This window comes from Monodon monoceros, unplaced genomic scaffold (genome assembly GCF_005190385.1).
Source record: "Monodon monoceros isolate NGI ecotype Baffin Bay Population unplaced genomic scaffold, NGI_Narwhal_1 Super_Scaffold_5, whole genome shotgun sequence".
NCBI classification, from domain to species: domain Eukaryota; kingdom Metazoa; phylum Chordata; class Mammalia; order Artiodactyla; family Monodontidae; genus Monodon; species Monodon monoceros.
The window spans coordinates 108,280,447-108,297,271 of record NW_021703782.1 but is presented as its reverse complement, the minus strand read 5'-3'; the positions used below and the strand labels follow the sequence as shown (position 1 = coordinate 108,297,271).

Below are 16,825 nucleotides of genomic sequence, written 5' to 3'. Positions count from 1 at the left end.
TGAGAGCCCTCCATTCTTCAGAAGCCCCCTCCTCATTTTAAAGGCTCCAGAGACCACCATCCACCCCTGCAGAGACAGAGGCCCTGGGGACCCGCTGGGGATGTGGGCCTTGGAGGGCAGCAGCCCGTCCCCAGCCCAAAGCTGGAGCCGGATTCACCCTGGATGATGGGTTCCCGGATTCCCGAGGGTCACCCCTCCTGCTCAGCGTCTCATGGACGCGCTGCCCAGGAGCATCTATGGGAATGGGCAGAATGTATTTTGAAGACTCTGCAACCAGCCAGTGTTCAAGGTCGGAGGTTGGGGGGTCTTCATTGTGGTGGCCCAGCCGGGTCTGGCATCCCCGAGCTCCTTTAGCGAAAAGACAAGGTGCAGACCTCCTGCACCCCCAGCAGGGCTGGACGCAAAGGAGGCTCCAGAGAGGAGCCTTGGAAGGGCGAGCAGGGGCGGCTTGGGTCCTACCTGCAGGGGCATCGGTCTTGGGGGACCATGACCCCTGAGGGTGTGGGATCTGCAGCGGGAGGGGAAGGTATTCAGGCCTGAGGGCTGGGCCTGCAGAGGGCTCTGGGCCCAGGAGATCCGATGCCCTTCATCGTCAGCAGCAGCTGGACCCTCGGATGGGACTGCGCTATATACCCCTGTCCTGTCCCAGTGGGGCGGCTGGGAGAGGAAGTTGTCTTTCCCCCGAAAGGATCCTGTGTGTTATGGGTTGAACTGTGTCCCCGCAGAAGATGTTGGAGCCCTCACTCCCAGTATCTACGGACATGACCTTGTTTGGAAAGGTCCTTTGCAGATGTGATTAAGATGTTAAGATGAGGTCATTCTGAGTAGGGTGGGCCCTAATCCAATAGGACTGCTGTCATTATAAGAAGAGAAGACGGGGACTTCCCTGGTAGCCGAGTGGTTAAGACTCCGTGCTCCCAGTGCAGGGGGCATGGGTTCGATCCCTGGTCGGGGAACTAAGATCTCACATGCCGCACCGTGTAGCCAAAAAAAAAAAGAGGAGGAAGACACAGACGCAGGCAGCATGCCCTGTGACGACAGAGGCAGAGGTTGGAGTGACGTGGCCACAGCCAGGATTGCCGGCCACCACCGGAAGCTGGACGAGGCGGGGAAGGATTCTACCCAGAGTCTCAGAGGCAGCGTGGCCCTGCAGACACCTTGAATTTGGACTTCTAACCTCCAGAACTGAGAGAGAACACACTCCTGTTGTTTTAAGCCACGCGGCTGGCTGTGGTTACTCCTTATGGTAGACAGGAAACGAACCCACCCTCTGTCGGTGCTAATGTCTACCTCACCCTGAGCCCACTTGTCCTGGTAGCGACCACTTCCTTGGGGGCAGGGTCTGGGTCAGCGGGGAGTGAGAGGGTCTTGGCCCCCAGGGGAGAGCCCCTCAGCACCACAGTGAGGGCTTTTTCCAAACGAATCACGACCCAGGACCTGGGCAGGGTGGCCAGTGCAGGGCCCGGGGATGGAGGGAGCCCCAGCAGGGCTTCTCAGGGAGAAGGGACCAGGCAGCCTGGAAACGCCTAGGAGCCCATTGCCCCCTGACCACCTGACACCGTGGCCTGACTGGGGGTAAAGAAATCACTCCCCACCCCCATGTTAACAGGGACTCTCCCACCTGGAATCTTGCATCAAACGAGGAAAAAGAACACACAGGAGAGGGCCTGTTTGCACATCACCTGTATTGTCACATGAAGTGCACGTCCAGAACGGCTGACTTGGAAACGACCTATTAGGTCACACGGAGTCCGGCCCCTGGGGGCCAAAGCGGCACCGATGCCCGTGGGCCCTGGGCTTTCCACAGGCGGTGGCACAGACACCTGGTCTCCCCGGGCTCTGGGGCCCAGCGCTGGGAGAGGCCAGCTCACGCCTCAGGCCCTTCCGCTCCTGGGCTGCATCTCCCAAAATGCGTCTGGGGAAATGCGGTTCCCTGGGGCGGGGGTTAATAGCTGTTCCTTGAGAAAAGGGTTCTGTAGTCAGATAAGTTTAGGAAACATGGATTAAACAAGATTCCACGGAAGCTCTTCTACAGGACTTTTGCCTTTACGACAATCCCAGCCCTTGTGAATGTCCAAGAGTGTGTAGCATTTCCCAAAGTTATTTGACCACAAGACCATTTCTCTTCCCAGCGTGTCTTGTAGGCTGGTGTCTGGTGGGGCGCCCTTTGGAAAGCGTTGCCCTAAGCTATCGATGACCATTAATGGCACCTGTGTTGGGTGGTGGGTTGTGGGCATTTCGCTGGGCGGTGTGCTGTGGTCAGGTGGGCACAGCCAGGAACTCAACAGTCGTGATGGTGAAAGGACAAGATGAGACTCGGCCCCTCTCCCGCCATCCCGGTTCTCACCTGGTACCTCCAGAGCAGAAGCGGAGCAGGGCTATCCGCACGGCTGGGCCCCAGTCCGTCCACAGAGGGACTCAGGGTCTGATTGAAGGAGCAGGGGGCACCCAGCGTGATGGGAGGGACGTGCCAGTCACTGGTGGGCCCACCTGAGGTCACCAGCCTCCACCGGCCCACGGGGAGATGGGCTGGGGCTGCCTGGTCCCCCCTCCCCTGCCAGCCCTATGTCCTCCTGCTGCCCCTCGGGCCACCCCCGGCCCCGGAGCCGCAGATGAACGGCTCACCAGGCGGAGATGAGCATCTGACAGGTGTTGGAGGACATCCAGACCAGCTCGACCAGGCGGAACTGGAAGTAGCCGATGACGAAGCCAGAGAGGACGTCGGTGATGTGGTGGCGGCCGATCATGACCCGAGACAGGCCCACACAGAGGGCCCAGAGCACCAGCAAGACGCGCAGGGGCACCGCCAGCACCAGGTGGCTGAGGAAGAACTTGGATACCATGGCCGCGCGGCTGGCGTGTCCGGCGGGGAAGGCGTAGATATCCATGGTGAGGTAGTCCAGGAGGCTGGGGCTCGTCTCAAACGGGCCGCGTCGCTTGATGAGCTTCTGCACGCCAGCCACCGTCATGATGTCCAGGAGCAGGGCTGTGGGCAGGAGAGAGAGGCCCCGAAGGCCATCAGCGCCGACTCCGCGTGCTCTCCCCCCGCTGAGCCCGGGCTTCCTTCACTTGAACCACGCGGGCCTCCGAGCAGGTTCCCACCTCGGGGCCTTTGCTTGTGCTGTTCCCTCTACCTGGAAGGCCCTTCCCTGGGATATCCAGATAGATAAAAGTGCTGAATGAGAGAGTGGCGATCAGGGGTTTTGTGGGCCACTGTGGGCCCGTCGGAGGATCTCATCCTGACAAATGGGGCCCTGGGCTGGTGGTTTTTCTCAAAGGACTTCACTGAAGCCCCCGCCAGTCCCCAGAACAGGGTGTTACCATCGCCATCTTTTTTAAGTTGAACTGAAATTCACGTAACACACAATTAACTTTTTTTTTTTTTTTTTGTGGTACGCGGGCCTCTCACTGTTGTAGCCTCTCCCGCTGCGGAGCACAGGCTCCGGACGCGCAGGCTCAGCGGCCATGGCTCACGGGCCCAGCCGCTCCGCGGCACATGGGATCTTCCCGGATCGGAGCACGAACCCGCGTCCCCTGCATCGGCAGGCGGACTCTCAACCACTGCGCCACCAGGGAAGCCCCACAATTAACTATTTTTAAGTGCGCAGTTCAGCGGCATTTAGTATATTCACAGTGTTGCGCAACCGTCACCTCTATCGAGCTCCAAAAAGAAACCCAGTTCCCATCAAGCAGGTGGTCCCTGTCCCCCCTTCACCCAGCCCCTGGCAACCACCAGTCTGCTTCCTGTTTCTATGGATCCGCCTATTCTAGACGTTTCATGTAAGTGGAATCAGACAATACGTGACCTTCTGCGTCAGGCTTCTTTCACGTACCGTAATGTTTTTGAGGCCCATCTATGTTGTAGCAGGTATCAAAACTTCATTCCTTTTTTTATGGCTGACTATTATTCCATGGTCTGGACCTGCCACAATTTGTTTATCCATTCGCTGCTGATGGAATCTGGGTTGTCTGTATATTGGCTGCTGTGAATAATGCTGGTATGAACATCTGTGTACGAGTATTTGTGGAGAACCCGTTTTCCGCTCTTTTGGGCACATCCCTACGGGTGGAATTGCTCCATCATGTGTTAACTATGTATAATTTGTTTTTTCTTTTGGCTGCGCCTCGTGGCTTGCAGGATCTCAGTTCCCCGACCAGGAATTAATTGAATCCGGGCCCTCAGCCATGAAAGCTCCATGTCTTAACCACTGGACCGCCAGGGAATTCCCTATGTAAAGTTTTTTGAGGAGCCACCAAACCGTTTTCCATGGCAGCTGTACCATATTGTCCTCACTTTACAGAAGACAAGACGAAGCCCTGGAGGTTGGAGCACCCCTGCCTGCTCCTCCTTCTTTCTGGATGTTTCCCTTTCCCTCCCTCTGACTTCTCCATCATTGCCAGGCCTCAGCCTAAACGTCACACCCCCAGCGAGGCCTTCCCTGCCCTCTAGACAACCCACGCTCTCCTCATGGCACTTACCCAGCCGCAACTAAGGAAGCCGCTGGGTGGTGAGAGGTTTGGGGTTAACCCCTCACTTCCTCCCCACCACCATCACTTCACAGAAGGGGGGTCAAGCCAAATCTATTCTGTTCGTAGGCGTATGCCCAGGGCCAGACACAGGACGGCAGTCTCCAAATGTTAGCTGAGTCGCTGGCCTGGGGTGCGGAGCCAGAGGGGCGGTCTCCTTTCCCATTTGGGGAGCTTGGGGGAGAACTGGATCTCTGTCCGTCCTGTTCACCACCACCCCGCTGTGTGGCCTTGGAGAGGCTGCTCTGCCTCTCTGTGCCGTTAGACGAAGGCCCACGCCAAGGGCCCACTTTCATCCAGCTGATCACAGTGGCACCCGGTCGGCCAAAGTGGGGGCTTGCGAGTGCCACAGAGACCTGGGTTCGAGTCCCAGCCTCGGAGCCTCCTGACTGTGGCCTTGGACAAGTCGTCTAACTTCCCTCACCTGTAACAAGGTATCCCAAACACCTGCCAGACGGGGTCTGACACAGTGCCTACAGGGTGACTGACTGTCCTGGGTTTGCCTGGGACACAGGGGGTTTCTAGGACATAAGAAGTTCAGGGCTAAAACAGGGAGGTCCCAGCAAACCAGGCGAGGTGGTCCCCCCAGGTGCCTGGCACACCAGGAGGGCCAGAGAAGGGAGGAGGATTATGACCAAATTCCAGTTCAGTGCAGCCTGGCTCTGGGAACTTTCCTGGAAACTTTACAGGAGATACCGAAACTGTTGGCCTGCAACCCCTGTTGCTCAGAAATGAAAAAAACCCCAAAAAACAAAAAAAAAACCTTTTGGGAAAAAAATGACACAACAGATGTTCACTGTAGAAAATTTACAAAATAGAAGACAAAAATAAGATTTTTAAATCACCTGTAATCCTGCCACCCAGAGGTAGCCACCTTTCCAGAACCTTCTCTCCATCTATAGAGCGTAGATTTAATAAGAGCTGTAACGTGCTCTACACACAACGTTCTGTAACCTGCTTTTGAAAGCTGCCGGGTCACACCCCCCGGGACACCCATGGCTGCAGCGTCCGAGGTGCCCTGGCTTATTTACCTGACGGTCCCAGTGTTGGATGTCCACACTGCTCCCGGGAAACACTGCGCTCCCTGGTCAGTGCAGAACTCTCTTCCTGCCCTCTGCAGGGTTGCTGCTTGCAGTCTGGGCTCTTGGTTTGGGATTTGAAGCCCTGGCCTCCCCAGGGCCTGCCCCTCTCACTAGCCATAGGGCCAGCTGACGTTCGCCCACCCTGGGATGTGCCTGAGCGGCCAGAGAAGGGGCAGAAGCAGGAAATGGTGGATGGAGAGGCTGCCAGGCCATGAGGGGAGGAGCCTAAGGGAGGGAGGGAACCTTGTTCCACACCCCGCCCCGTATTTCCACGGCAACTGGTTCCCCGGAGCCAGGCCTCCCAGCCTGCATGCTGCTGACCCAGGTGGAGGCCAGGCTCAGGCTGGGAGCCATCTGGAGCCCGTGGGGGGGCGGGGGGCGGTCACAGTCCCAGCAGGAGGGAGGGACCAACAGGGCAGGTGAGAGCTGGAGGGAGGCGGCTGCACCTGACCCCAGGGACCCTGAGGCTGACGCAGCAGCCCAGGCAGGAGGCCAGGCTTTTGAAAGTTGCCCCTCCCTCACCTTGTGACAGGCTCTCTCCACCTGGGGAGGAGGCAGTTCACAGGTGGGGGGTTAAACTTGCAGGTTTCAGAGTCACAGGTGGGGTTCAAGTTCCTCTGCTCATTAAGAACAAGTCCCTTCACCTGTCAGAGCCTCCGTCTACCCACCTGTAACAGGGGTTATCACAGGATGAAATGAGCTCCTTAGCGTCTGCGAAGTATTTCGAACAGCCTGGTATGTGGAGGTTGATGCCACAGCTGCTGTTATTACTCCTAAGCCCCAGCCTGGCCTGACCCAGGTAAGCAACTTAAGGCTTTCAGACCCTGGAGGCTGGGTGTCATCAAGCAGGGGCATTGGTGAGAGGGTTTCCTTCTCTGAGGTCTTATCAGCATCAAAATGATGTGGCCCAGGGCTCCCCTGGTGGCGCAGTGGTTGAGAATCCGCCTGCCAATTCAGGGGACACAGGTTCGAGCCCTGGTCTGGGAAGATCCCACATGCCGCGGAGCAACTAGGCCCGTGAGCCACAAGTACTGAGCCTGCGCGTCTGGAACTTGTGCTCCACAACAAGAGAGGCCCGCGCACCGCGATGAAGAGTGGCCCCCGCTTGCCGCAACTAGAGAAAGCCCTCGCACAGAAACGAAGACCCAACACAGCCATAAGTAAATAAATAAAATAAAAAAAAAAAATGATGTGGCCCAAATTCCGAGACCCTCACCACCTGGAGGAAAGTCAGAGCATCCTGGGCCAGGGTCTGGAGCGGGCTAATGGGGGCCAGGATCAGGCCCTAAGGCAGATCAGACCATGACACTAGCCACTGGGAGGTGTGGGTCATCTATCTAATTGGTGACCAAGTTTCTCAGCTGAAAACCAGGGCTCAGCAAGTTGGCAAGTTCTTGCCGATTTAAATCTGCCTTCCCAGACGAGTGTAAACCACAGCAGAGGTGCCCAGAGAAAGCTGCTGGGTTCGGGAGGAAGGTGGGAGGGAGGGGCAGCATCGTGCGTCCACGGGCTGCCCAGGGGGGAAGACATGCTCAGGGCCTCGCTCCCGCGTGGTGGCTGAAGGCAAGGCGGGCTTGTACCTTGGCCTCCCCAGGTGTCCCACTGCTCCTCGTGGGCTGTCAAGACCCACAGGCCAAGAATGAGCAAGACCCACACCTTTCAAACTGTTTTAGCAGCAAAACATGTTTCCCCAACGTAAGTGTACACAGAGACTCAGTATATGAGCAGATGAAAGAGGCCGCCGCGTGGCTGAAGCTGGGGGGTTGGGGGACCCTCCCCTGCCTCCTCGAGAGGCCTCTGGGGCTGGCTGTGTGCCGTGACTTGAGAACCCCACATCTGGGCCTTTGGGAATCTGCTATTTCTGGCCGGCTCTGTCCCTCGCGGCCATAATGAGGTGGGGACCGCCCCACTGCCCTGGGCCTCTCGGGACCATCGGGTCAGCCTGGCTGTCCGGCTGGCCTGGCCCAGCCTGTGCTTGGTTCATTCATTCACTTGAGCTGCAGGTCTTGGGCCTCGCTGGTTCCTGAGTATGGCAGGCAAGGGCCAGGCCTGGGGCTGGTGAACCAGGCTGGCAGGGTGCCATGTGGCTTGGGCGGTGAGGGTGGGGAAGATGTGCAGTCGTTAACACAGGGGCTCCTTTCAAGGTGTGGCGCGCCCACAGCCTCTCCCCACATCACACTGCCGCTCTCTGGTTCTGAGAGTTGGGTGTAGAAGAGGCCGTGGGGGGACGGCTCTCCAGCAGAGCTGGTGGCCCCCGGGGGCCTCGCCGCTCCACTCACAGCTCCTCCCCCCACTCCCGCAGGCTGCTCGCACCCCCTCCAGCACCACGGCCAGCCCTCGTGTGACTCTGATTCTGACACTGTCAGCGCATAATCTGGGGCCCAGAAATAGAAGCAAATGGCCCCGTCACTCAAGGCTCCGTGAATTCCACTCACACGGCCTGTTGAGCTCCCTGACCTACATTCCCTCCTGGAATGGGAGGGGGGCCGGGGGCCCCTGTGGGGAAAGGTCCTCTTGGCAGCAAGCTCAGGGGCCAGAGTCAGGAGGAGCCGAAGCCACGCCACCTGCGCCGACTTGCTGTGTGACCCGGGCTGCTCACCTACCCTCCCTGGGCCTCAGGGCAGAGGCTGCACACCTGGGCTCCAGGATCACAGACCGGCCTCAAGGTCGACTGCTTGTGAATTTCATGACCTTGGCACGTCCCTCCCGCTGAGCTTTCTCCCTTGGTTGATAAAATGGGGATCATTCCAGAAGCTACTCTGAGGGCCGCCTGGGCTGCAGGGCTGGGCCCCATCACCTCTCATGCCTTCCCTCCCAATAATCTCCACTCTCCACCCCTCTCACGGAGCGGGGGGCTGAGATGCCTGAACCCTCCTTGCAGGAAGCACACCCATTCTCAAGACCCTGCTGTGCTGCCTTGGTGCCCACTATTCTCTCTCAGCCTGGCTGGGGGGCTGCCAGGACGACCCCTCATGGCCCCTCACGCTCAGCTGCTTCCCCTGAGATGTGCTCCATGGGACCAGCTCGGCAGCAATAAGGCTGGGCTAGGGGTGGGGGAGGGGTAGCTATGGGCCCTGCAAAGAGCAAAGACAGAGCCAATACCTCTTACTGGCTGGGGCTGGGAGGAGGGGGTCCCAGCTCTTCTGGCCTCTGATCCCCCATTCTGGCCTCTCCGGGAGTTGGGGAACCAGCCCGGTAGTGCTGTGGGGGTGCTGTAAATCGGTCTAAACTTTCTGAAAGTCATCTGGCTTCAGACTCAGAAGTCTTTCCAACAGGCCTCCCTTGACTCAGGCCTTCCATCTGTAAGACTATCTCCTTGGGAAGTAATTACGGATGTGCCCCACATCAAGGATGTCCACTGCAGCGTTTTTTTGTAACACTGAAAACCCCAAACCAACCCAATGTCCTTGAGTCGGAGACAGATGGGAGACACCGCGGCGGAGCTCCCTGGGGCCACTCTGGGGCGAATGATGAAGCTGACGTGTATTTATAGCCACCGAAGGATAGCTACAGGGTTTAAGTGGAAAAGGCCAACGACCAAACTGGATTTACAGTATGATGCTGTTTTTGTAAAATAAGATGTTAATGTGTTTATACAGAGAAAAAAGTCTGGAAGGTACCACGCTAAATGTTAACAGTGCTTCTAGCTGGGTGGGTTGATGAGGGCGATTTTTGGTGTCTTTCTGTAATTCTGCATTAAAATTCTTCTTACCATGAAGGTGCATGACTTGTGCACATTTAAAAAGAGTTATTTTGGGCTTCCTTGGTGGCGCAGTGGTTAAGAATCCGCCTGCCAGTGCAGGGGACACAGGTTCGAGCCCTGGTCCAGGAAGATCCCACATGCCACGGAGCAACTAAGCCCGTGCGTCACAACTATGGAGCCTGCACTCTAGAGCCCGCAAGCCACAACTACTGAGCCCGCGTGCCACAACTACTGAAGCCCGCGCACCTAGAGCCCGTGCTCCGCCACAAGAGAAGCCACCTCAATGAGAAGCCCGCACACTGCAACGAAGAGTAGCCCCCACTCGCTGCAACTAGAGAAAGCCCGGGCGCAGCAACGAAGACCCAACACAGCCAAAAATAAATAAAATAAGTTAAAAATAAAAGAGTTATTTTTATAAAAAGACAAAGTATTGCATGATTCTGCTTTTATGAGGTCCCTAAAGTAGGCAGATTCATAGACAGAAAGTAGATTAGAGGTTGCCAGGGGGGCTGGGGAGTTAGTGTTTAACGGGTGCAGAGTTTCAGTTGGGGAAGACGAAAGAAATTCTGGAGATAGATGGTGGGGACAATTGCACAACGATGTGAATGTACTTAATGCCACTGAACTGGACACTTAAAAATGGTGAAAATGGTGAATTTTATGTCATGTGTATTTTAGCCTGGAGGGACCATTTCGCTGAGCCCCGCTGAGATGATGAGAAGTGAAGCTGGGGGGAAGGGTGGAGAACGCCCTACCTCTGCGGAGCTGCGCTGGTGTCTCCAGCAGGAGGGCTCCTGACCGTGAAGGTTTGGGATCAGAGTCTAAAGATCCATCAGTTAGGGACAGGCTATGCAGACCTCCTGGAGGGCTTGTCACCTAAGCTGTGCCCAAGAGCAGGGGCCGGTGGGCTGGGATGGGAAAGCTGACACAACAGATTATATGGAGGGTGGGTGAGCAGGGGCTCGGGGGGAGGGGATGCTGTGAGATGCTTGGGGCGGGTGGGGGCGGCGCTGCCAGGCTAAGGGTGCAGGTTCTGGTTTCTGAACCCCTCGTGCTTGGTGTGAAGGGAGGAGTGGGGCCGAGATGGGAGGTTCATAGCCCAGAAGGCCCAGTAGGGCCATGAGGATGAGGCCAAGCTGGGCAAAACGCCACAGGAGGTCATTTTAGAAGCATATGATATGCTAGTTTGGGCGCAGAGAAAAATCCAGAGGCCCATGACCCAAACTGCAACGGAGGTTATTCCTGGGGAAAGGGCTTAAGGGAAACACTCACTTTTTTCATCACCTGTCGTCGTCTGAATTTTCCTTACCGTGAGGATGTACAGTGAAAAGGTGCTCAACATCACTCATCATTAAGGAAGCACAGATCAAAACCACAATGAGATACCACTTTTCACACCCATCAGGATGGCTGTTATATATAAAGAAAAGTGCTGGCAAAGAACACTTGTGGAGAAATTGGAGCCCTTTTGCACTGCTGGTGGGAATGTAAGATGGTGTAGCTGCTGTAGTCTGGGGGTTCCTCAAAAAATTAAACATAGGATCCAGCAATTCCATCCTGCTTCTATACCCAAAAGAAGTGAGAGCAGGGACTTGAACAGATATTTGTACACCCATGTTCATAGCAGCATTATTCACAATAGCCAGAAGGTAGATGATGGATAAACAAAATGTGGTCTGTCCATACCATGGAGTATTACGCAGCCTTAAAAAAGAAGGAGACGCTGACGCCTGCTACGACATGGATGAACCTTGAGGACAGGCTGCTAAGTGAAATAAGTCAGACATTAAAAGACAAATACTGTATAATGCTATTGATATGAGGTCCCTAGACTCGTCAGATTCATAGCAACAGAAAGCAGAATGGTGGGTGCTGGGGGCTGTGGGGAGAGGGATGGGGATTTAGTGTTTAATGGGAGCCGAGTTTCAGTTTGGGAAGATGGAAAAGTTCCGGCAATGTGAATGTACTTAATGCTAGTATACACTTAGAAATGGTTAAAATGGTAAGTTTTATGTTATGTCTATTTAACCAAAATTTTAAAAATGACATAGAAAAAAAAGAATGTATAGTTTTTATAATCAGGGACATTTCGATAAAGATTCTTTTATAGATCATGGAAATAAGACATGGAAGCCATTTTCCACCAAGGACAGGCCCATGGGGGAACCAGGATGGGCTTGGTGAACGGGGATGGCCTGGGTCCCCTGTCACCTGGCCCCCTTTGGGATCATCAAGTCGGGTGTTGCAGGGGAAGGACAAAGGAGGGGATCAGGTCATCTCACAGGTGCCTAGAGCTTGGAGGGGATCTGGAGGGACCCTGGACCTGGGACTTCTTTTGATGCTGGCAATGGCGATGAGGATGGTGATCATTGATGCCCAAGCATCAACTGGCATTCGTATGAGCCATGCACTTTCGTGTAATGCTTCAGGAAGTGTCCCAGCAGCCCACTAGACAGATGAGGAAAATGAGGCTCAGAGAGGCAAAGTCATTTGCCCCGGTTCCCACAGCTGGGCCAGGATTTGCACCCAGGTCCGGCCAACTCTGGAGCCAAGCTTGTGCCAGCTGCCAAGATCCCTTCTGGCTTTGACGTTTCCAGAGTCTAGGCAGCACAGCACATCCTTGGGGAGGAACGCAGGGACCAGAGCAGAGAACTTCCTCCCGGCCCAGCTGGGACTCTTCCCGGGTCCAGTGTTTGCAGCTCCATTTCCCGAGGCTCCTGAGTTTTCCGCTTTGGGGCCAAGGAGAGCCCAAGTGCCAATTGTATAGGGGAAGGGCTCTGCCCTCAGGACTCTGCTGGGTGCCCTGGTGCTCAGAGCAGGGCGGGTGGGACCAGGCAGGGCCCCCTCATCCCTCAGGGCTCTGCAGCTTCCATGTCTGCCTGCCACCCACTGTGCTAAGTGCTTTACCAGCTCCCCTTGAATCCCCACCACAGTCCTGAAGCCCCATGTACAGATGAGGAAACTGAAGCTCAGGGATGGGAACTGACTTGACCAGACCGAGTAAGGGTCGGAGTGAGGACCCGGACAAAGTCCATTCCAACCTCAGAGCTCCAGGATTGAAAGGCCGCTCAGGCCCCCAAAGACGAAAGAAAAGACAGATCTGTGCACAGTTTGTGCTCCACGGATGGTCTTTCTTCCCTGGGCAGAGAGTGGTGTGGGCAGCTCTTCTTGGCAGGTCAGGTCAGAGCTGTGGGATTAACCCGCCTTGGCTATTTGCTGCAGTTTACAGGGTCCACATCCCCACGAAATGCCCCAGGCCCACAGACCACCCTGTCTGTTCTGAGCAGCTGCTCTGTGCCAGGCTCTTATCTCTCTGTCATGTCGGTACGTGGATGTGCCAGCAAAGGTGCTGGTAAAAGAGAAAACTCTTCCCAGGTGCCTCCTCGCTACTCACAAGCTTCAGCGTGGATTGGGTGGTAAGCCCGACCTGCAGACGGATGGTGGGGGGGGGCAAGGGGTTTGCAGCCTGGAGGACTTGGATTTGCTGCCTGGAGGACTTGGATTTGCTTCCCAGATCTACCACTTACGGGCATGTGGGGGTGGGCAAGTCCCTTGACCCCTCTGAGCCTCAGTTAACTCTGTAAAGTGGGTATATTAATATTTACATTACATGGTCATTAAAAAGATTTTAAAATCATGAAATACAGGACATTCATGGCATAGTACTTGGTACATAGTGAAGCTCAATAAATGATGATTTTAAAAACTTAGAAATGACTGTCCTTCTTATTCAAGAAGGGAGGCACCTAGAACTTTGCTCTTCACCCTATGAAGCAAACTCCTTTGTGTCCCCAGAATCTGGTTGCTGGAAAGAGCCAGAAGCCTCATCTTAACAAATGTTAAGATGTTAAGAGTTGTTCCCAGCTCTAGTCCTGGCCCCATCAATGACTAGCTACGTGGCTGTGGACAAATCATCTCCCTGTAGAAGTGATGATGTGGTTTATGCAAAACCGGGCACGTAGTAAGCGCTGAGCAAGTTATGAACACAGCTTCACCACCTCCATCATATTACGTGGAAGGAATGTGCAGACAAGGTCTAGGGAGCAGGTTTGAGGGGAGGCTCAAGGATGCTTTCCCACCCCCATCCTTGGGCACCTGACCCCCAACACAGTTTTCTTGAGCTACTGCTCTGTGTCAGGCTGCAGCGGGCACCGGGGAAACTGTGGGTAATGAGACCAGGGTTCTGCCCCCTGCAAACACCCGGCCCAGCACCTGGGCCACCTTGCTCTGTCCCTCTGTCCCAAGCCCAGGGCACGTTGCTTGAAAAGAGCACAGGCCTGGATGTCAGGTGCAAATCTTCAGACCTGGTGCAAATCTCCCGCTCTGAAGCTTTGGCCAGGTTGCTTTATTTACAGGAGCCTCAGTTTCCTAATCTGTAAAGTGGGAATGGTAATAGCACCAGTCACATGGGACTATTTGGCATAGTAACAAGTAATGTAAATCATTTAGGAATAAGAACAAGAAAACGCTGATGGTACCAGACCCAGCCATCTCCTGCACGAGGAACTGCTGTTCTCCCCTCCCTACATCCCACCCACAGAGTGTCCACCCCAGATGCTCTGAGACCTGAGTGGGGAGTCACACTGTATTGCAACTTCCCCTGTGATGGCAGCTCTCAGTGGCCCAACACACACCCCTTTGGAAGTGGGACCCCTTGTCAGTGCTTGCTTAGCCTGAGCCATTCCCCCGCCCCCCACTTGTGCCTCAGATCGTGGCTGTGCTGGGAAGGGCCAGGAGATCAACATGGCCCACGGTGGAGGGTGGCAGCATTGGGTCCCCGAGCACCTGGGGGGTCTGGAGGTGGCTGGAGGGTGGGCCGCATGGGGGCTGGGCATCACCTCCTGGAGAGAGGGGAAGGCCTGCTTTCCACATGGCGCCCACGTGGCACCTGGCACAGGGCAGAGCTCAACTGAAAGACGCTGGTGACAAAGACTCTGCAAAAACAAACCAAAGCTCACCAGGCCCTCCTCTCCTCCAGCGACTCACCCAGGGAAGCGGTACGTAAGGACTCCAGGAGGCCACGAGTGGGTGGGAGCCCCAGACTGGACCCCTGCACCCCCAGGCCCTGTGGGAGGATCCTGGGCGGCTTGCAGGGTCCCTGAGCCAAGCAGGGGGTTGATGGGAGAAGCTCACAAGTGCTGCCTGCAAGCAGCCTAGGAACTCAAGGACCCCAGCCTATGGGATGGGGTGTTACAGGGTTAGACACCTCACTGCAGAGCACCCGCCAGACTCCTGGCCACTTCCCTCGAGGTCACGGCCTCCAGCACCCCGGTTCAAGCTGCTTCTGGGGCGGCGGTTCAAGCTGCTCCTTCCCCAGAGCAGGGCCCTTCCTCAGAAGTTCCCGCTGGGGCCCCGCATTCTCAAGGCCCTCACTTTGCAGGGGGCTGTCATCCGGGCATCCTCAGCTCTCTCTTCCCCAAGCCGGAGGCTTGCCTGTTTCTGGGGCACCCTCCCTGCCTAACCTCATTAAATTGTTCCAGTCGGTTTCTGAGGGCCCCGCTGGTCCTGCTGGGGTGGGCTCCCTCCCCGGGCCTGGTGGGGCGGGTGGTGGGCAGCGGGCACACTCACCCAGAAGTAGGTTCATGAGCACCTCCTGGCCGGCCAGCGTGCTGCTTTTCACCAGGCAGAGGATGGTACCCCCGATCCAGGGGATGCCGTGGCCTGTGATGCCAATGAGCTTGACCATGGAGCGGGCGCTGGCCCAGGACGCGGCCCGGCCGGCGCACACCCCCAGGCGCTTGGACATGCAGATGTCAATGGCCAGCAGGGAGTTGAAGGCGATGCCCTTGAAGGAGGGGTTCAGCTGCATGCAGTCCTCCTCGGGCAGCTGCTGAGACTGGCGCCGCTCGCGGGCCCCATCGCCAGGGCATGAGGGCTGTGCCGAGGGGCCCGAGGCCTTCCTGCCCGAGCTGCGGGGCTCCGGCCCCTTCGGGGGCTGGTTCAGGGACAGGAACTCGGCCCGGTTGAGGACGTTGTTGCGGTCCCGGGCCCGGGCCCGGCTCTGGGAGGCAGGCATGGTGACAATCACCCAGCGAGGGCCGGTGCCAGCCTGGCTGTGAGGCCCTTCTCTCCAAAGACGGAAGCCTGGAGCCTCCGTTGCTCCCGGCCTCCCCTCCTGCTCTGCGACAGCTGTTAAATATAGAGTGCGGGACTGCACATGGCTGCTTACCTCCGGCTGCCACCAGGCTCCCAGGGAATGTCAGTGCCAGCTGGGCAGCCAATCGAGCCCCCCAGTGCGGGCCAGCGCCAATGGAGCCACCCAGGAGGTGGGCACGTCCACAGCTGCAGCCTGGCTGCCTCGGGCCTGGGCTATTTAAATCTTCCAATGGCTGGCTCCTGGGGTTTGGGGGACTCTGGGAAATGTAGTCCTCCTGCTGCTCTGGCCTCGGCTGTGCCCCAGGCCAGAGGCCTAGATGGGGGCCCCCGACTCAGCCCTGCTTTGACCAGCTTCCCTCTGAGCAGGCCAGACCCCTGCGAGCCAGGCCTGCCTGACCCACTGGCCTGGACAGCTTGGACCTGGTCCCATGGACTAGACGGTGGAGTATAGGCCAAAGGCCTGTCCGGACACCAGATGGAGTGAATGACGTCACTGAAAGCATCACTCTGGGTCCACTGGGGCTGGGCCCAGCCCCTCCCCTCTGTGACAGCATTTCATTAAGCTGGCAGGCTGGGCTTTTTTATTTTCAACCAGTCTTGAATGGGCCTTCAGTGCATGACCGTTCAATCAAATGGCAATCTGTAAGATTCGATTTCCATTAGAGGGAGGGGTAATTAATTGGTTGGTAATGGATCTGCCCCTCGGAGGTGGCCTCCACTGCCCGGAAGCTTTGCGAAGGACAGGATCACTTAAAGCAGCTTCAAGCAACCCGTAACTAGTTCCCGAGCTCCTGGACCTGTGCTAGGTGCCTGGAACACTGCAGCGAGTGGAACACATCGCATGCGTCCCCGTCCCCGGGAAGCTCACAGTTCAGCGGGGATTAAACGAATGACACGTGTGAATAATTGCAAGCGTGCAGATGTGTTGCAGGATCATAGAACAGGGTTCCGGGCCTGGCCTGGGAGTTGTGGAGGGCTTTCCCCCGGAAGGAAAGGCAGGTGAGAGGCCCTAGGCGAGGGAGAGCCTACCTCCTGCCCTCCTGCGAGGTCTGGGGGCCCGTGTGGCAGTACATGGACTGAGGGGGCAAGAGAGGCTGCAGACCCAGAGAGGGGCAGACCACGAGGGCCCAGCCGAGGATTTGGGGTATGAGTCTGGCCTCCCTGACTGCAGAAACCCAAAGTCTCCACAGCCCTTTTAGGGCTGACTGGGCCCGGGCTCAAAGGGAAGCCACTGGTTTAGGGCAAGCAGCAGAGTCAGGGGTGAACGCCCTGGTCTCATGATTTGCGGCACCCAAGGCCTGTCTGCCCAGCAGGGATGAAGGCGGGAGTCCTTCCAAGTGTGGAGACCCCCGTGAAGCCCCAGGCCCACCCCACAGCCTCCCAGGGACCAGGGCCAGAGCCTCCCAAGGACAGGAAG

The 16,825-nt window shown here is 56.8% G+C and overlaps 1 protein-coding gene across 1 annotated transcript; it reads right to left on the bottom strand.

Moving 5' to 3' along the window:
- Positions 1-1,671: 1,671 nt before the first annotated feature.
- Positions 1,672-15,621, bottom strand: PLPP7 (phospholipid phosphatase 7 (inactive)). The gene is made up of 2 exons (XM_029201345.1): positions 14,881-15,621; positions 1,672-2,986 (listed from the first exon to the last, which is right to left on the bottom strand). The coding sequence occupies exons 1-2, from the start codon at positions 15,326-15,328 to the stop codon at positions 2,622-2,624; spliced, it is 813 nt and encodes a 270-aa protein (XP_029057178.1). The 5' UTR covers positions 15,329-15,621; the 3' UTR covers positions 1,672-2,621.
- Positions 15,622-16,825: the final 1,204 nt, after the last annotated feature.